Raw genomic sequence first — 22,017 nt, 5'->3', positions numbered from 1 at the left:
TCGCAAACGTCAATATATGGCACACATACGTATACACATTCAAGCTTCACTCATCAAATTGTGAGAGCTCAATCGTAACTAGTTTACGATCCACACAATTGATTCGGAACGTTTTATACCACCGTCCTTGTGTGTAACCCAATTCTACGGCTTATGTCACTAATAACAGTGTCACGTTACGAGCCTCAAACTAGATTTGCTTCATTGGATTCGGATAAACAAGCGTAATATGTCATTCGATATGAGTTTAACCTGATGAAATATTAGTTATGTATAATTGCTTTGCCTACATCGGTATCTCCAGCTATCTGAATACGATATGGACTCATTCAAAGAAATAGCCTGCAAAGTTTTAAAGGGCTGACAAATTAGTCGAAATGCACCTAAAGCTGACAATGATAATGGGCGGCGGTGATTATCTAACACCAAGTATATCGCCCGCTTTAGTGCAGGCAGTGATATAAAAAAAAAAACATTTTATTACAGATAACAGATTTTAGCACTGTAAGTTATTGATATGTTTGAGAGGTTGCAGGAGTTTCTGTCTAAAGAGATCCCTATTTATTTTATTAATGCGAAAGTGTGTTTGTGTGTTCTTCTTTCACGATGCATCGGAATGATTTTATAAATTTGTTGTTTGGAAGGAGGCGAGTGATATAGGCTTCTTTTAACCGCGGTAATACATTTCGTTCCCGCAGGAATCACCTTTGAAGACAACAATTGATGCGATAATTAAATTAAATTGTTTATCTTAACCCACAGATAAAATATTGAAAGAGTATTTTATCAAGCGGTCGATTAGTCACCAATATGCATTATAGTATCGGGTATCGGATATCCCTATAATGACCAATTGCGAAACAAACTGGTTACGAACTGTCGGCTGTCACTCCCACGCTTCGCCCTGCATAATTCGTTTCCTGTATTTCGTTAGAATTCTTTTTCATTATATTATGTCATGTTTACTGCTGTGTCTCCACACCTATAGATAGACCTACACAGCTATAAATTTACATTAAATTATATGCTATTAAATGATTAAACTCTCGTTCTAAGTAAAATATAACGGATGCAATATCTAAACACTTCTTATGATTATTTATCATTCTAATATAAGTTGCATAATGGGTCAAACACATGCAAAGCAAAACTGTTTTAATGAATTACCCTTTTAAATATATGTAAGTGGACAAGTCTTCGGCAAGTATTCCTAGAAATATACTCGACACTCGTATGAATAACTGTTTTTAAAATCTACTTTCTAATAATAATCTCTCCGTAACTCGTTCGAGCTATCAATATGTGGTAATGTTTGATTAGGTTATCAGAGATAAGTTTTTCCTTTATTGAGGGAATATCGATGTGATGTCGTCATTAGTTATTATTTTTATTTTATGGCATAAACAGTTGAAGCCCTATTAAACAACGTGTCATACCGCCATTGTAGAATATTTTTAAATTTGCTCTCAACGGCATTTGATTAAAAAAAAATAACTCTCTCCTAATAGATTAGAAAGTCGGAGTTGTCGAATAATGAAAAAAATCTATAGAAATTGGATATGTTTTTATTTAATTTATGTGTGTTCTTTCTTTTCTTTATTGAACACATAGAAATTTGACGACGTAAGATGCAAAGGGCAGCTTTGCTGAAATAGCGATTTCTTCAAAGCTTGTTTTTATATGACTGATATAAAAATTTCAAAGTAAAATTCGTATATTCCTTAATAACGCAGCCTTAAATTTCCTTTTCGTTTTTCCAAAGCTTTGGAAATTCAAACTTTGAAAGAGTCGTATCTCGAAGTTGTTTGAGGTGTGTTCTTGCGGTATCAGTTTGTTCAAACAAAATGAAGAACTTTACTTATATATAACTTCTCAGGTAAATAAAGTGATTTTTTTCTTTGCAATAAGGGTATCACCAACTGTCGACCGTATCGAAACTATTTCTATGATATATAAAATTAAAAGCATTTCCAAAAGTCATATGTTAGGTTATATTAGTCACTAGCTGCGCCCCGCGGTTTCACCCGTGTAAGTCCGTATCATGTAGGAATATCGGGATAAAAAGTTGCATATATGTTATTCCAGTTGTCCAGCTGTCTACGTACCAAATTTCATTGCAATCGGTTCTGTAGTCTTTGCGTGAAAGAGAAACAAAAACACACACATCCTTAAAAACTTTCGTATTTATAATTTATTAGTAGGATAGGATAGTAGGATATAATATTATATATAAGTAGGAAGGAAGTAGGAAGGATGTTTCCTATTAATAACAATAACTATGTATATAAAAAATAACAGTACATCAAAAAAACAACATTGGAGTATCTGTACTAAATACATATGAATGAATCCGGTAAACATGTAGGCACCAAAAACAAAAACTTTCTACAATTTTTGTTTGTCTATTAACGTCTGGACCTGGACGTTATTTCTAATTACATAACAGTGTGAATATTATATTCATTTATATTCATATTATATTCCTTAGAAAAGCTCAGGTCACTTTTTATTGCATGTGGATCTCATGGGCATATGGGTTAAAAGGATAAACTCTCTAGGCGTTTATCAAATAACTAAGCGACATAGTTTAAAAACCAATGATATTAATAAATAAAAAACCGACAAGTAATAAAAGTTATTTTTAACATAATTCTGTCTCGTTATTGCAGTTACATTTATATCTGATCAAAATGCGATTTTCCTTACGATAGTAATCGACTACAAGTGAAGCAGATTCGTGAAGTTATTTATGTAATATACTCGTACGTGTTTATTTATATAACAAGGCCTAGTTCACACTAATAGGTCAATGAAAAATCTATCTATCTTATATGTAGCATAGTGCTATAGTAAACGCTAAATTTAACACCAAAGGTGTGGATTATTTTTCTAGAGTAAATCAATACATGTTATACAAGGTCTGCTGCATGGTCATTGCGTATCTTGTTTGTATATTGGTACTTATCTGTGATATCCTCAGTTTATCAGGTAGATACACATGTGTGTTTGTTATTTAAATAACCGGTAGTATTTCTCAACGAACTGATAATTTTTCGAATGTCACGATTTTCAATGACGAAAGAATCCCAGTTGAATTGCAAATTTGTATCCGTCATTTGATTACCGTATTTTCAATTTGAACTATTATAGGGAAAACAATGGTACCAAATAAACATGCAGTTGTAGGTTAGGATTACTTAGCAAGGAAAACATACGACATTGGCTAAACATTCAGCCGTTCGATAAAAGCCTTCATAGCCTCGTATCTTACAGTGCGTTTTCGTTTGTCCAAAACAGAAAGAAGATCGAATCGCTGGGCAGAATGACGGCTATGACGCAGGAGGAGATGGTGGCCGGCGCGAGGACGGTCGCCGCCGGCCTGGAGGCGCTGCGAGCGGAGCACACACAGCTGCTGGCCGGCCTCGCAGCCAACACCGACCATGAACATGAGAAGGCGGCTCTCGTCAGGAAAAGCATTGATGCCATTGAGCTGGGGTTGGGAGAGGCGCAGGTTAGTAACTTGATTTACACAAGTAACCTAGAAGACTAGGAATATTAGGTAATAGTAGGTGTTATGGTAAAATAGATAAGAACAACAATACAGTACTATAAATTGTGTCCTTCAAATGGAATACTCTATGATATCAGCATTTTGTTTGTGCTTAAAGAAACTAGTGTGCAACATTCCTTACTCTAACAGTTGGATGTGCTTTTTCTAAATTTCTGTATGAACTCGTAATTAATGATTTAAGTGTTTAAGGTGTGTTAAATTCAAGTTAACATGACAATGGATGCCAGAAAGCTAGCATTAAATAGATTGCCTATTGCGAAGTAGGATTTGGCTCGTTACACTAAAAGTTTTATAGGTTTTTAGGTTTATGCACAGACACTGGCAGGCTTTGTTAAAAGAATGTCAATGGCCTTTAAACATTTCCTCTGAACTTTAAAGCCATTTTTGTATCAGGTTCTCCGAGGATAGTGACACGTTCTTCGAAACGGAAATACTCTTACAGCCTTGTTTGTGCAATACTGCTTAAACAAAGAGGTCAACTTGAATGCGGACGAACCGAACGGTGTTCAATGTCATGGTCTTATCACACGCAATAGTTTAAAATGCCGTCGTGACTCGCACATTAAGCGCCTTAAGATGTTTATGCAATACTGAATTGGATTCTGAAGTCTTTCAGAGATTAATGTTGCCATTGTATATTGTAGTTTATATACGATTACTATGTTGGTCACCGTAATTATAAATTTTAGTCTAAACTCGTAAACTCTTACATGATTCATGTGTCCCTGAAAGACGATGAGAATAATAAGAACGATCTAATATGCCAGAAAGGAATGATCTGTTTATCTCCGTTACATCCTGATGGATGGAAGGAGGATTTTACTCAAATACAGTAACAAATGTTTTGAGTGGTTGATGAATATAGCGTCATCTGTTGAAATGAAAAGGCAGACAATGAATAAATATGACTTCATAGCCTGTTTTGTTCATCAAACGGGCAATTATTCAAGTACTCTTAGATCGTTTGATGCATAATAACAATAAAGAATTAATCCGTTGGTCTAAATGAATAGGTCATTATTGCGTAAAAGCATTTCCCAAAAGTCCCGTATAATAAATAGGTAAAGCATTTCAGTATCTCAATAAGCGCCCGGGAAGTAATTAAAACTGGAGTATCGTCAGGCCACTCGACCCCTCTCGGCCATACAGTGGCTAGAGTGCTCCCAGTTTTTGAGGTTCACATACGTTCGCAATTCGGGGCTGTTAGGAACTGGTTTTTTTATGTGGAACATTAACACACCACTTGCTATAATACACATGCGAATTTGTATATTTTTTGTTTTCAACTGCGAGATTGATCTGAATCTTAACATGGAGATAAATTAAATATATATTATCGACGGTAAAAAAGCGAAAGTTATTATCGATTGAAATAAAATTGAAGCCCACATCTGAATTCCTACGTCGAGTAGCTCGACTAAATGGAATTCATTAAGTACCTTTGATATTAGACTAACCTTTGGTTCACCCTCCGACCCGGTCACGGCGCGGTCTAGTAGATAGCTGAAGGACGAATATTTTCAGTCAAGAATGTCATACATATTCAAAAATGGTGATCATATTGAGGTTAATATGCTAGGTATATATTATGGTATTTAATTTAAATCTTTGCATATTCTAAACGCGAGCTCGCTCAAGAAATAATTTATAACACGTCCACGTGTATGTCCGCGTCCTGAGTGCGTCCGCAAATAAATTTTTGTGTTGCATTTAATACTCATTTCATCGGGTTGACGTATGTAGATGGTATAATTTAAAAAAAAAACGTAGAAAAAAATATCTATCATATATAAATCTCTTCAAAGTTATGCGAAGTACCTGGTTACAAAAAAAATCTTACTATCGAGAACTGTATTCATCAAGAAAAACAATCACTATTAATGTATCTAAAAACTATTCAGAGCTCACAAACACGTATACAATTAAGATTCCCATCGAATTGCTTTCAATTTTCCTTCCATTATAATCGTTTATCGACACGAAACAATAAACTCGGTTAAAATACATGCAAGCATTTATCTATGCCCTCTATCGAAACCTCAAAACTCTATTTGGGTCGCCCTTTTGAAGTGTAATCTCAAAGGGCTTTTAAGATAGGAGCGATGGTGTCCCATATTTCCTTTAAGGATAGCGTGTCGTAAGTGGGACGGTGCATTTGCGTATTATAATAAGAGTAGATTGGAAATTAACTATTGATTAAGTTGAACTTTTTTTTGTCTTTAGATTCAGCATTACTTGTATTAAATTTTAACGGCTAGTCGTATAATTTGTTTCTTTTTCAAGCATCTTCGCATTTATCAACTTGGCAGAATTTATCAATTCATATCGTCTGAAAATTTGAATTTGTCGAACTTATCGAATTTATTCATAGATAGATAGACACATATAGAGGTAGACATACGTGCATACTGACAGATAGACGGACGGACAGCGAAGTTCGAAACATGTCGCTGAATAGTTTGAGGAATTGATTATATATTAGAGAAGCAGTTTTTTTATTTTTTTTTTTATATAGGTGCTCGTATTGAGTGATTATGATTTTTATGTGAATTGAACTTATCAATAAAAAAAAGATGGTTCAAAAAAACATGCAAGATCATTTTCAGCATTCCTTGATAAGAGCATAAAGTTTTTATTTAATGTCCCAGCTTAAAGACAGTCATAATCGAGTCTAAAGAAGTCTTGCATAGAAACATACCGATAAAGTTAATAAAGGTGTAGAAAAAACGATCACTACCAATTCAATAAAATATAAACAAAACAATCATAGGAAAAAAGCCCAACTCCTTTTGTGTACATACACAAATGCGATAGCGGTCTTTATCAACCCTTGTGTGCGTAAGGGATGCAGGGGGTTGTTGAACTTTACGAGGGTGGGTAATTGCCGACTGGGCTGTGAGTAATTGGTCTAGTGATGTTTATTATCCATTGATGGTATTTGCTAAATGTGGACGCTAAAAATGTGGATGGCGGTTAAGTTTTGTTCCATTCATAAATAACCCTTTTTTCCCTTTCTTCCCGTGGTTGCTTGGTAGAGATCACGGCAAAGTGATAAGGCCGACCAGTGTTCGATAAAATTACTTTATCATATTGTGTGTTTTTATCTATTTTGCTTTGTTTTGTACAATAAATCGTATCATATTAACTTCAAGGCTGCCTTCACCGTTGCCATCTAATCATCACTCCAGGTTATGTTCCACCGACTACAATCTTAAATCACCAATGCAGCTAATTTATTACTTAACTGAGTAGGCAAGTAGGTAATAGATCTATAATCTAATCACCATTCTGCTACCTACCAAATACAATATCAGGTGGTCCTTATGTGGTATTTCTGCTCACTACAATCTGATCACCATTCCATCTATTCCATCTATTACCTACCGACTACAATCTTTGATCACCATTCCACGTCCTTTATCACCTTCTGTATACGATTTCACTAAATTCTGATCACCATTCCAGGTGATGGTAGCGCTCGCGTCCCACCACCAATCGGTCGAGGCCGAGAAGCAGAAGCTGCGCACGCAAGTGCGCCGCCTCTGTCAGGAGAACGCCTGGCTCCGGGACGAGCTGGCCGCCGCCCAGCAGCGGCTGCAGGCCTCCGAGCAGAGGGTCTCGCAGCTGGAGGAGGAGAACAAGCACCTGGAGTTTATGGCGTCCATACGGTACGGGAGGTTTTGTTGTCAAATTGATCTTGAATTTATTTGTACACTTTTCTGGGAGGTTTTTGCATATTAAATTATTTGCGTAGATATTGAAATCTAAATTAGTTATTTTAAGGAAGAAATAAGAAGCTACTAGCAAACAGATAAATAATAAAAAATATACATACATTACAGCAAATACGATAGCGACATAACAGAGGAGAACGACACAAGCCGAAGCGGGCAGGCGGACAGCAAGCGGGACGACCCCATGGTCGATCTGTTCCCGGACGATGACCACGAGGACAATAGGAATAATAAATGTGAGTTTTTTTTTAATTCTTTAGCCGCTTTGAGCACTTTGGTGGGGGATTTTATGGGTTCGAAAAAAAAAAGAAAAATTAATACTAATTGATTTTTCGGATTTTGATGGGTTTTCTTTAATAGATAGAGTGATTCAAGAGGATGGTTTATATGTATAATAACAGCTATTAAACTACTCCGAATTAAAGCGTGCGATGCCGGACAAAAACTAGTAAAAGTTGGTGTGTCATTTAATGAAAGTTAAATTACATTAATTATAATGCATGAAATCCAAATATTCGTACAACACACTACGCATATAAATAGCGTATTACTTTACCATCATTATTCATCATAATGAAATAAATTTCTTTATGATGAATAATTGACCTTCTTAGATTCTTAGATTCCTTCTTCTTACAAACGTTTCAGTCGATAGCATTTATTAAATTTAATAATTTTCTCTTCGGGTGGTACTCGGGACACTACGCAAATAAATAAAAAAAATAATTTCAATAATTAAAAAACTGACAGAATAACCTAACCGTACGGAGATATCATTCTATTGGTGTTCCACTATCCATGTGTAAAATGTAATTCAACGTTACAAAAATAGAATAGTACAGAAATCACATACGTACTCAAAAGATAGGACATAATATAAACCTTGTTAGTATCGCCGTAAAATTGTAAACACCGTTACATTACGATCTCGGGCTAGATACCCGCAAGCCTGTTATCTGTCGACAAATTGTAATTTCGGCTTACAATTGAATGCGCTTCTTTTCATTAAATTATAATCTGTCGATGTAAAATCGATATAATATGAAATGGGCATACAATAAGGTTCGGTTCTATCACAGTGGTGTGGCTACCACTGTGATGAAGACCCCAGAATTAAAATCGATAAGTCGGGGGTTCCAGACCAGGCGCGCGTGATTTTTCATTTTATCTGCGCATGTAGATAACATCGCCTTTTCTCAAAACGGTGAAGAAAAAAATTGCGAGGAAACCGGCATGTCCAAGAATCAAAATTCGACGACGACTTGCGACATCTGCCAACCCGCACTTGGCCATTGGATTATTGCTAGAATTCTCATAGGAGGCCGTTCGTGTGGAAGGCCGAGTCCCAGCGGTGGGAACATGTATAGGCGGATGATGATGTTTCCGATTCTGTCAACAGATAACAATCTGGCGTGTTAGATTACAGTCAAAATATTATGCTTATAACATGTATGTAATAAAAAGTATATTAATATTCAAATAACGAATTCCAGCCATGTCCCCGACACCGCCGTCCCAATTCGCGCAGCAAGTGAACGTCGGCTACGAGATACCGGCTCGGCTCCGAACATTGCACAACCTGGTGATACAGTACGCGTCGCAGGGCCGGTACGAGGTGGCGGTGCCGCTGTGCAAGCAGGCCCTGGAGGACCTGGAGAAGACCTCTGGCCACGACCACCCCGATGTTGCCACCATGCTGAATATACTCGCTCTGGTGTACAGGTGAGAGATGGTTATGGGAGTTTTGGGGCATTTCTAAAATTTCTGATAGGTATTCGTGCTGAAAATTCCCAATCCGTCCAAATAAAGGGATAAGACAAAGGAAAAGAACAAGGTTCGGGCTTATTATTAGTGTTTGAGTGCTTGGTACCCTCGGACCACGTATTATAGTCTTGCTCAGGTTTAGATGCAATAGAAGTTTCTTTAAGTGAATTTTTCATTTCCTTTAATCCAGGTTTTGAAATATGGTCAATGGTTCATGTATTCACTCATATTTAGGTATATCAACAGAATATTCAAAAGAACTATGGATCTTATAGATAAATACATTTCTCCCTAATTTGTCAAAAATAATATTGAAATTATTTGATACTATCTCATTAAAGCGGCTCAACGGAACACAAATGAGTTTAGTCGGCGAGGGACTTAGGAGTGCGTAAAAGCATTTTCCACTATAAAAATTATTTAGATTGAAAAACATATATAAAAGTATGTTTGATTTCACGCCAGTATTATAATTAAAAACTTTTTAATGGACCGAGATATGTTTCCCCGTGACCTCGCTCGCTTTAAAGTCAGGTTAAATAATATAATCAATAAATCGAGTTTGAAATACGTTAAAAATTCTTCAACTTCTTTCTTAAGATTTATTGTAGTTTTGTTCAAGAGCAATACAGAATAAATAAATTAATGATTTCTAATTATCTTTGTATACATATTTTAAGTAATCTAAAAAAATATAGAGAATAATTTATTTCGTTCACACAGGGATCAAAATAAATACAAAGAAGCCGCGAATCTACTGAACGACGCTCTGTCCATCCGCGAGAAGACGCTCGGCGAGAACCACCCGGCCGTGGCCGCCACTTTGAACAATCTGGCAGTCTTGTACGGAAAACGAGGTATTATTACATGTTATATTCAGGCACTTAATTTAGTTAAGGGTATGTTTTTTTATGTTATAGCGGGCAACTGAGCTGGTGGGTTGCCTGATGGTAAGCGATCACCACCGTCCATGAACATTCGCAGAGGTAGTATCTCTGTGAATGCGCTGCTCGCTTTTAATGGGTACGGGATGAGGAAAGGATTGACGCTTGGGAAGAAGGAATGGACTGGGACGGTTCAGGAAAAGGAAGCGGGCTTCCGGCTCCCCCACCCACCGGACGAAACACTACGCATGCTACTATTTCACCCCTGTCTTCTGTGGGGGTGTGGTACTTCCTCGGAGCAAGCTGGCCCAATTCGATCCGAAGCGTGCTCGACTCCCACATAAAAACACATAATTCATTAATTTATTCATTCATTCATTCATTCATTCGCTCACTGACTCGGTCGCGTTCCAGGCAAGTACCGCGAGGCGGAGCCGCTGTGCAAGCGCGCGCTGTGCATCCGCGAGGCGGTGCTCGGCCGCGACCACCCGGACGTCGCCAAGCAGCTCAACAACCTGGCGCTGCTCTGCCAGAACCAGGTGATTTAGTTTTGGACCTAAAAAAAAAACAATTTTTATATAGCGAATAATGAAATGAAATTAGATGAAAATTTCTTTATTGTACAACATAAAAACTGTAATTATAAGTGACAATAGTTAACTTAAAATGTACAGAGGGCGGTCTTATAAGCGATCTCTCCCAAAGAACCCGGAAGAGAGGATAAAAAAGCAAGGTGGTGGTGCAATACAATAATTGATTTTAAGTTGTTTCAAATAATGAGAATACTTATACTGTAAATACCATAATACTCAGCATTAATGCAACCTATGATGTAATTAATCTAAACAATCAGAATAACATATAAGCTATAGAAAAAAAACTAGCTTTTGACATATGCCAATGTCATAATGAAATGAAATACTCACGTTATTATAACGATTGTAATATTCCAGAACAAATACGAGGAGGTGGAACAGTACTACCAGCGCGCGCTCGAAATATACGAGAGCAAGCTCGGCCCCGACGACCCCAACGTGGCCAAGACGAAGAACAACCTCGCGTCCTGCTATCTCAAACAGGTCCCGTACATAACTTTTTTTTTTTTTTTTATTCCTGATAGGGAAGCGCTTGACCACAACCTCGCCTGATGGTAAGCTGAGATGTGGTCTAAGATGGAGCGCGCTTCCCTAGAAGGTAACTGTTCACTCTTCTCTTGAAGACCCCCAGATTGTACTCGTCGGGGAACACAGACTCAGGAAGCATGTTCCAATCCCTTGCGGTTCGAATGAAGAAAGAATAACTCATCTGTATATCTATAAACATTCCAGTGCATTCCTAACCACCGATGCGTTTGGTTTGTGCTCAAAGTTTGTTTTATTCATAATATAAAGTTAATCTTCAATCACTATATCTATTAGAAAAAGAACATCAAAATCCGTTGTGTAGTTTTATAGATCTAAGGATATATCATACAAACGAACGTACATAGGGACGGACGCGGGAAGCGACTTTGATTTGTACCATGTAGTGATGAAAAAGTATTGGTATATGGTTCTTTAATAAACCCAGTATAATTGTTAAATCAAAAATAACAATAGAGTCGGGGGTTTTATTATTAATATTATAATAGTCCCACACTCATTACGAGAAGTTTTTATCCCAACTGCAGGTAATCGGTCTCCTGTTTCAAAATGAGGGCCTAGTGGGGATGTTTATTTGATTTATAGTAAAGTGTTGATTTTAGTTTTAGTGAATTTTTTGCGTGACCGTCGCGAGCACGTGTTAGAAGATAACAATTTTTTTTTTTTTAATTCTACCCTCTAAAGTGTCCCTTTATTTTTAAACAGGGCAAGTACAAAGAAGCGGAGACGTTATACAAGCAAGTGTTGACGCGGGCACACGAGAGGGAATTCGGAACTATTGATGGTAAGTCATTATAATTCAATATTTTATATGTAATAATTTAATGATATAATGCTTTATGGGAGGGGATTCTATATCTTTGTGGATAGCAATGATAATTCTTATATGGGGTTACCATTTTTTTAAATGTCATTTTTGTTTTTTTTTTTTGCTAATGAGTTCAAAATTCATAAATTTTATGAAGCTATGGAACAGATAATATGAAATTAAATTATAGTTAGTAACATTTATTTATTTAAAAAAAAATGTGACATTTCATTCGTAATAAAATAATAATGTCTTTAGATATATAAATATTTTTATATAGTTAGAAAAAAAAAAACTGTTTTTGGTTAGCACAATAGATAATAAATCCAACTATCTAAACCTAATTTGTTTCGTATAATAAATGCATTGTGTGTTTGTTTCTATTATTACTATCATTTAATTAATCATTATTAATCCTCTATTAGGCTTATATTTATTTATTTAACAGTAAATAATTGTCATGTTTCATTGGAATATATAAAATATATTCCTTGTTTGATGGATATAATTAATTATTTGTTCTTATAGTATATGTATATAATATAATAGTGTATATTTATTTATTTAGCTATACTTTTGTTTTGTACAATCTTTAATTTACTTTTGTTGTTTAAATTTTTATTGATTTCAGAATATATAGCGTCATTAAAAAAGCCAAAAAAATAACAAATCGTCCCCATAACATAATTATCCGCAAATTTACAGAAGATGTGCAATACGTTATCACTGCATTCCTTTATCTTTATAGTTTTAAGGATTATTTTAAATAATAATTTAATAATTTTAAATAATTATTAATATGGAGAAAGGGTGAATTAAACATATTAAATAGATATAATGTTTTCGTGAATGTCATGCGAAATAAAAATTAAACAAACGAATATTCTTTCCACATCCTTGTCTTCCATTTTATAGTTAAACAATATTTAAAGGGAAATACGAAAGAAATTCATTTTTATATAAGATAATATACAAAATTCACCCTTTCTCTAAAAATATAGATAGAAATATTTTTTTCTATGTTGAAAATTTCCTCGAAGCTATTTCTATTAATACAGACGGCCAAAGTTTTTAATGAAGTCTGAATGATACAGAACCGGGCTATGATTTATTTATACTATATGTAGTTTCAAATTAATTTAATATTTGTTTGACGGCAATCACGTTATAATTGGAGTAGGTAAATTATTTATTTGTATATATTTTTATCACTCAGTATTTTATTCAATAATTCTGTGCGAAAGTAATTAAAAATTATATCGTAATTAACGTTTAATTATGAAAATCGCATAAACTATAATATCATAACGATGACACGATATAATTTTATAATGTTATTTTGATTTGTATGAGACAAGTGCCGATAAAGAATGGAATTGTTATCGCTCGATTATATTCCGTCCCCTTCACACCTTTACGTATCGCATTGGTGAAAGTGAGATAGCATGCTGTTCAACTCCAACTCAAACGTTTATTTATTCAGTTAGATTTCTTATAGAAGCACTTTTGAATCGTCATTGCATAGTTTTAAGATTTAACACCAGTTCAGAAAGCAGTTACTACAATGAGAAAACAAGAAACTCTGTGGTTGCTCTTTTAAAATATTAATAAATTTTATTTTTATTTTTTGTGAATTTTTCTAATGATTTATCTACTCCAATTATAGAAATATCTACGATATTAGCATTAATCAAAGAAACGCGTTATTTTGATAATATTTTTAATACTGAATGAATACTTAGTTACCTGCATGTGATTTTGTATGTCGATATTATTTGTAGAATGGAAAAAGTATCCCTCAATGTAGAATGAATTCCTATTTTTTCCTAGATCTCTTGTTGCATTTGGTTAATACTCGAATGTTTTTGTAGAGATAGACGCAGCTTGCTTTAGAAAACGAAAAAAAAAAAATAGAAAGCTTTATATTGCTATTTGGATATTAATTATTTTTAATTAATGAGTTTATTTGTTTTATGAATATAATAATAATTAATGAAATAAATGTACAATTATAATTTTTATAATCATTTGGAAAATCTTCACCTTTTATTAAGGAAAGGTCTGTTATATTTTTGTATAATATGTTTAATATTATTATTTTATGCATTGTACAAATTAAAGAAATTCTTTATCGCGAGGTTATTTTACATGATACTGGTACAATAATGTCTGTAGATTTTTAAAAAATATAACACCCAAATACTGATAGACGATATTATGAGAATTGTATAATGTTTGATGCATGTGATAGATTTTAAAATACCGTTATTGTTTCGCTCCAATTTTGTGGATACAACATACACATAAATACATAAACAAGGCCATAGATTATGGAACTTGATTGTGAAAGTGACGTTTCGCAATTGAAGTGAAAATTTGAATTAATCACGAATGCTTTTCCCGTTAAAAGTGTTTTTTGTGAACTCGATCATAGCTTTATACTGCCGGTATGACGATTCAAAAAGTATACATGTTAGAGTTAAGCAGTTTTAGATGAGATCATTTAAAGATCTTAACATTTATAGAGCTACCACTTGTTAATTTTCTTTATTGTTTAATTAGATTTTTCCTTTTTAACTGAGGTTTATTTTAAAGTGTTGTGTAGATTTTTCATTTTAATAGATTTCCTGATTTAATTACACCTCGTAATAATTTATTTTTTTATGAAGCTGTAATTCAGTGAACATTCTATGTATTACATTATTTGAATGTATAATTGGATGAGTAGGTATGCTTATAGATACATTGATAGGTGTTAATATTTCTCTAATATACTTTTTGAATTGCTTAAGTTTTTATTTTATGTTTTACCATTATTAATTTACTTATAAATGGATCAATTATATTTTTTTACAATACCAATATTTTACCTCAAAACGGGATTAATACAATTTTAAAACTTATCTCATTGTCATAAAGATAAATTTAGTTTGCCAATCATAATTCATAAATTTGCTTACTTAGGTCCACTTATAAATACATTAATTTTTACATTGTTTTATATAAGCTTTGCCAAAGTATGTGATGTTTGAATATTGTGATTAACGAGTGAATTTGCCAAAAATGTGCCTTAGTTTTATTTTTATTAAAAAAAAAAACATATAAAAAAAAATCGTTGATTTGTAGTGTTTTTTCAGAATTTATATCGAGTTTGCGTTAAATATAATTATTGTACAGTTCGTTGAGTTATTTCATTACCATTTACCTATTTGTTACGTTCGGGATGGCTTGTTAATGGCGTTAGGTGAGTGACACAAGTTTGGATTCTTTTGACAGTGGCACAGGTAGGAAAGGTTGCCATATTTTGTTGAATATCTCGAACATATTGGATTGTTTGATTAATAGATGCAATTTTTATATTATAGTTCTCAGTCGATATGTCGAATGTGTCACGCCTTCCCAGCTTGTGTCACTTTAATCTTGGACGGACTCAAGTTATTTGAAAAGATTTATACTCTCTCTCTCTCTTTCTCTCTCGGAGGTACTTTGTTTTGATTGATTGTAAGAATATTTATGAATGAATGAAAATTCGTTTTGAAGCTTGATGTCTGTAATGGATATGCCTTTTTTAATTTACATATTTAAAAACATATCTATCATTTGAGATATAAAATTGAGTCCGTACAGGAAACAGTTAAAAATGCTTTTTAAATTAATAAGTTAACCGCTTTTTTACTTTTATGTTGTTTATCATATATTATATATAACCACGCACAGTTTTGTTTTAATTTATAATTTTCTTGAACAGGCGACAACAAACCGATCTGGCAAGTGGCAGAGGAAAGGGAGGAAAATAAACATTTGCAGAAGGAAAACGCTCCGTACGGGGAGTATGGCGGTTGGCACAAAGCTGCTAAGGTAGGTTGTTTTTTTTTTCTTCAAATCTACACTAATAGTATTATTAGACGAAATACTTGTATTTTTAAACTTAACGAATGAAGTCAAAAAGCCACTCGATGTTTTTAAAAATTCTTTTACCTGCCACTAGGAAGCTACAGCTTTACTGATTAATGTAAGTTATCGTTTTTGTCTCTGGACTATTTATCTTTGTGAATGTGAATGCAAATTTTGTTTGTTCTAAATGTGCACAATTAGAAGAATATACAACGATATAATTAAAAGAGTATACACACTACTACTATATATATTACACGATAATTAATAAAAAAAAAAATTTTTTTGGAATTGAAAATACTTTATGGGTTTTTTAAAGCATAGTTAAGATCAATATTATGAGTTTCTAGTTGAGGTTATAATTTCAGTGTGAATGTAGAAAGTATCTCTTTTTTGGTACGGAGCACACCGAAAAATCACTATCCTTTCATTTGTCTTCTCACAGTAATACTAGCCGACCGGACAAACGTTGTTCTGCTTTACTCTTATTATTCATGGGGTATGAAACGATATAGATGATTAGTACAAATTAGACACAAAACTTCATGAGAATCGGTCCAGCCGTCGGAGGTCTGAGAATCGGCCAACATCTATTTTTCATACCGCTAAATGACAAGTGTAAGGCGTTTGCCCGGTCAGCTAGAATAGTCATAAAAATGTAAAAAACCGTATGTTTCCAGGTGGACTCGCCTACAGTGACCACCACGCTGAAGAACCTCGGCGCCCTCTACCGGCGTCAGGGCAAGTACGAAGCGGCCGAGACATTAGAGGACTGCGCGTTGCGCAGCCGGAAGGAGGTAACGTTGTTTATTATCTGTGCTCTTTGTTATCTATGCTCTGTAACTGTCAATGTCACTATCAGTGTGAACAAAAAAAAGAATCTTTGGCATAAAAAAGTTAATTTTATGACAAGGTTTATTTTATGACAAGATGAAAATTTAACATGACACTGGTAAAATGTTTACGCACACAAAAAATAAGATATAAGTAATTAAGCTTGTCATAAAAATGTGGAAATGTTTTTGACTCGCAGACGTTTTTTTATGCCAAGAGGTCAGTTTGACATTGACAGTTGTGTTTTTTTATAGGTACATAATCAGTAATGGTACAAATTTCTATAGATCTTTCTGTTTTTGAGGTTATGCATGATTGCTATTTAATAGTTGTAGGTATGTTATATTGATTATATATGAATTATAGTATTAAAATATATAATATTGTATATATTATTTTAATTGACTATTTACGTAGCCATTCTTATTTATAATTATAAATAGTCGAATGCATCTACATTTAGATTGAAACATTTACATTATATTTTATGACATATTTTTCATAGGAAATGCGAATCTCTTTTTCGTCATTTCTGAAAAATTTGAATTCAGAAACGATGAACTTTTGTTAAAGGAAAATTGCTCATAGGGATTTTCGGTCAACGGATAGAGAAACGGATAGATCAGTGGAAGGTCATTCCATGTAATTCTTTTTTGTTTTTCCATTTTTTTTTTCTAATAAAATTGGTCAAAATTAGTCGAAATGTGTTATACGAAAGACACAAATTGGTTATACGAAAAAGAAACACGACAAAAACAGTGAATTCGCATTGAACAGGCGTTGGACATGATGAAGGCGTCGCGCGGGCGCTCGGCGCGCGGCCGCGACGCGCTCGAGCCGGAGCACCACGAAGAGATCACGGTCGGTGCGCGATGATGTTGTTAGCTGTTGTTGTTGTTGTTGGGTGTTGTTGGTGGGCGGGGGTGGGGAGGGGACAGCGGTGTTGCGTTTTTAAGTGCCTCGCTGTTGAATGCTGTGTTGTTTTGAATTTTAAAAATGCTAGCCGGTTCGACGAACGTTGTTTCGCCTTACTGCTATCACTTGGAGATATAAAAATTAGCTTTCAAATTATTTTTAGTCCTGTTCTTAACCTAGCAATTTACACTGTGATATGAGAATTTATAATCTAGCTCTCCGCAAGCTTTTCACCCGCGTAGTCAAAGGAAAATGTAGTTTTCTCCGTATAACCAAGTGGGATTTTTGGGGTAGAAACTTTAAAATATCTTGTATTTCACGGGTCACAAACTCTCATTGTACAAAATTTCATCCAATGAATTCTACGGTTTAGGTGTGAAGAAGAGACGAACAGAGCTAATTTCGCGTGTATAAACTTAGTAATTGTTAACAAACGAGGCTACTTAAAAACGACAACACCTTAAAAAATTTGTGTGCTGTATCGTTTGGCAAATCGCACTGTATCATGTCCACATTGCTTTATCACCGTACGGGTTAATGTCATTGGCTGTATATACGATGTTTTGGCGGGAATTTTTGGCGCGGTTTGATCTGTCAGTTGCGTTTTTGGAACATTTGTTTTTTTTTTTACTTTGACACATCGCGAAAAGTCATTGCCATTGTGAAAAAGGGAATTGCTTTTACATGTTTTATTGTGGATTTAAGACTATCATACATCGACATGGTATGTCGTATAATATTTCATTGAATAATAATAAGAATCATATACAAGTCGTAGTCATTCATAATTTATTAAAATGCTTTATGCTTTTGATTGTAAGTGTAAATATTATTATGATTTTGTATTTAACATTATTTTACCTTTGCATATTTATTTAAATTTATTTGATTGTGTATGTTTTGTATTTATTATGATTATTTTTTCTTAAATCTCTCGAATTAAATATGATGTAGAAAATAAACTATTTTCCATTAACATCAATAATGTATCAGATAATTAATGTAGTACTTGATAAATTGCGTAAAAAATTACTCAGTTTTTCGGTTTATAAAATACTACATTTTAAACATTCACAGTTTTACTAATAGGAAAATATCCTTAAATAACTCATAAATTAATATTTGTTTTCTGACAATTTCCAACCAAATTTAATTTGACAGGCTTCTTTTTTTTTTCTTTGTTTTTCAGTGTTGCCGTTTTACGTCACTGCTTTTTTTTATTGATTTGCACATTTATTTTATGTTTTTGTCCATAGGGCACGAACCAAGCAAGCGAACCACGCATGAATCTTAAATCGAAACTTTTCAATGCGCTAGGTATCAACACGGGGAATGCGCCGCACCAGTAGCCTAGACATAGACATAGCCTAGATTTAAGTTATAGATGCCTATTTTAAGTGCTCACTCGCTTATCGCGTGAATTCTTTACACTTTGGATGTTTCAAATTATGTCGTCATTTTTTTTAGCGAGACAAATGCAGATTTACAATACATATACAAATATACGGTCATTTTACATAATAACGTGCGTTATAAAATATTTTTCCAAAGTTCGCTCATTAAAAAGAGAATTCACGCTTCACACTCACTAAAGCCCGCCTTTTTGTATTTTGTAGATTATAATTATTATCATTGTACGTCTTATTATTTTTAGCATGGTAACCTTAGTTCACTATAAAACGCAAAAGGACGGGCTCTCATAGCATAGATTTATTTATTAGCATGTGTTAGGATAAATAAGAACAAAAAAAATAACAAAAATATATTGTTTAAATAATCATATTATATACCGTCCCGATGAGAATATATAAATATATATGGATAAAATGCAGTTATGTTTTAATTTCATGACATTTAGCAAATGCATCTCCAAAATATTGCTATCGCATCAATCGAATTTGCATTTATCTGTGGCGTATTTTGAGGTTATATTATATTTTGTAGTCTGTGTGTTGAAACAACGATTTTATTTTATTTGCTTATTTTAAAATCATTTTGCTGATATATTTTTATGGTTGAATGTGTTCTACGTAGTTGAGAATGCATGTGATTTTATTGTAAACGTCGGATTTTGTGTATTATAATTATCTATGCAGCCGGGATTTTTTAATCTGTTTTAAATGTCATTATTTTTATTAATCTTCATTCCAGTGTAGCGTATGTTTCGGTATAAGCTTTATGTTAGAGATTTTAAAATATAGTATTTTTTATATAATTGATATTTTAATTTTATCCGTACGTGGATGCTTGAGAATTTAAAGTTTTTAATACGAAAAATGATCGCAAAAATAAATATACGAAGAATCTCTGTATTTCTATATCCCATGTCACAATAGTACTAAACCGCGTCGTCGAATGATAATTTTTAATTGTTAATAAATATTTATATAACAGAATGTATTTGGTTTTTATTTTTTTTGTTTATAAGGCGTCTACAGTGTTATGCAATTTATAGCCCATACGCAAGCATGAATGACCAGCGAATTGAAATGTTATATAGTTTAATTCTTTTGCAAATGCATCGCATTTCCAAAAAAAGACAATCTTAAACGCGAATAAAACTTTCGACAATGTCCTTTCAGTTATTGAAATGGTACAAACTCAACCTTGTTCTTAGATGTTATACTTTTGATAGAATATAATTGGGATAACAAAAAGTGCCAACTTCTTAAAGCTAGTGTGCGTGATGTCATACATGTGTGCTATCAACATATGATTATTAGACAACAGTTAACTCATAACCGTCACAATGATTGATTATAAGAAACAATTGTTTGATTGCGGATCCGAACCTCTGAAATAATTCATACATAAAATATATACATGATACTCTTTTTGCTATAGTGGCAACTCCCGATTCCACCGAAAACGTCCATGATACGTACGCACTCTTCTGTCATTTATCATATGTCATTATAATATTTATACTGTTGCAGCTTTTTAGTAATAACAAATAAATAATCGAATGTACAAATTAATGACTAAATAATTCTGTTATCGAACACATTATTAATTTATTATTTTCGGTTAGACACATGTGCATTAGATTCAATCTTCATATAGATGCATGATTCACTCGCCTATCTTAAGTCAATTTGTCATTTGACACGTTTTACATAAGTTAAGTCTAATGAAACATGTTTAAATTAAACATTGATAATGTTCCTGAACATCTGATTACACCTAATACACCTGAACATAACATTATTCATATCGAAACTTATATGTATCTATCTATCGAATGTCTGTCTGTCATTTTCATGAACACTCGGTACATAAAAACCGCTTTTGGTAGTTGTAATCATGTAGCATATTTAAAACGACAATTAGCGCAAAAATGTATTAACCCTGTGTCGCATTTGCCCCTTGCTTGATACATGTCCCTAAAATGGAGTATAAGTTGCATAACACGGGGCAGGCTCCCGCGGTGTCGCGCAGCGCTAGTTTCTCGAAAATCGGACAGTCCTTGAGGCGAACTTCCGTCAGACTTTTCAATCGGCTTGCTGGAAGACACTCGGTGAACTTGCCTGACGTAGACTTCTCTGATCCTGACAGGTTTGTGTAGCCACGCTTTTTTTTGTTTAATCTATGGCGCTGTGTCACTACACGCTCTGACACGTGTCAGTTTTATGTGTGCTTTTGTCAATAGTGACGCATCACGCAAAGGCTTTTTTTAATATTGCAAATACTTTGTAGAAAACTTGATTTACCATTTAAATTCGAAAAGTTTAGAGTAGTGTGCAAATTAGTAGGCAAGTATCTAAGTTGATATATTTACGTAACATACCATTGCATTATTATACTGAGAATAAAAAGTGCATAAAGTATATAATAATTCTTAAAAAAAATACTGTACATTTTCTGGAACGTAAATAAATGTAGAATGTTATTTCTGTATTCGCTATAATCATGATTTAAAAAAGATTCCATTTATCTACTTAGCCGCTTATGTAAAGCATCAATAAAATCACGAAAAATCTATATCAACCTGTATTCATTGAAAAACAATTTTCATTTACACAGCATGAAGCGCGCAAGCTCCCTGTCAGAGCTCAATAAATCCAGCACAGATAACCAACGGTAGCGACCATCGACAAGAGCGTTGCTGGTCTACGTCACTACGACCCTCGTTCGGATACTCTCACTGCAATCATGATAGTACCTTGGGATGTAACATTGAATAATCATGTTTAGATACGATAGGATACCATATAGGTAGTAAAGGAAAGACAATAGCACGTACTTGTAGCACTCATTGACATGATTTGAAACTTTGAATAATTTTTGAGCGCAAAAATGTTTGTTATGAAAGTGCAAGGATATTTGGTGAGATATTAGCGATTGTCATTAATTGACTAATTTTTAAAAGATGGCGCATATAGATTGGTGTGGTAACTGACGAAGAATTGAAATTGTATTCGAAAATATTGTGATATAAACGCAATTAGTGGTGAAAAAATAACGAAAAAAA

The 22,017-nt window shown here is 33.8% G+C and overlaps 1 protein-coding gene across 8 annotated transcripts in view; it reads left to right on the top strand.

Moving 5' to 3' along the window:
- Positions 1-22,017, top strand: part of LOC119832975 (kinesin light chain) — a 46,895-nt gene extending 24,878 nt beyond the window's left edge. For 5 of the 8 annotated variants that reach the window (XM_038356820.1, XM_038356818.1, XM_038356817.1 and 2 more), the window contains 12 exons: positions 3,298-3,511; positions 7,037-7,239; positions 7,414-7,541; positions 8,799-9,027; positions 9,793-9,926; positions 10,368-10,492; positions 10,907-11,032; positions 11,801-11,879; positions 15,652-15,761; positions 16,478-16,594; positions 17,409-17,492; positions 18,803-19,942. In XM_038356820.1, coding sequence (XP_038212748.1) covers positions 3,323-3,511; positions 7,037-7,239; positions 7,414-7,541; positions 8,799-9,027; positions 9,793-9,926; positions 10,368-10,492; positions 10,907-11,032; positions 11,801-11,879; positions 15,652-15,761; positions 16,478-16,594; positions 17,409-17,492; positions 18,803-18,895 — 1,617 coding nt within the window. In that variant the 5' untranslated portion in view covers positions 3,298-3,322 and the 3' untranslated portion in view covers positions 18,896-19,942. Of the gene's footprint in view, positions 1-3,297; positions 3,512-7,036; positions 7,240-7,413; positions 7,542-8,798; positions 9,028-9,792; positions 9,927-10,367; positions 10,493-10,906; positions 11,033-11,800; positions 11,880-15,651; positions 15,762-16,477; positions 16,595-17,408; positions 17,493-18,802; positions 19,943-21,569 lie in introns of those variants that run through there. The other 3 variants (XM_038356813.1, XM_038356816.1, XM_038356815.1) reach the window with 3 other exon arrangements.

This window comes from Zerene cesonia, chromosome 16 (genome assembly GCF_012273895.1).
Source record: "Zerene cesonia ecotype Mississippi chromosome 16, Zerene_cesonia_1.1, whole genome shotgun sequence".
NCBI classification, from domain to species: Eukaryota; Metazoa; Arthropoda; class Insecta; order Lepidoptera; family Pieridae; genus Zerene; species Zerene cesonia.
Note: the sequence above shows the minus strand (reverse complement) of the source record. Positions and strands in the feature narration are given on the sequence as shown.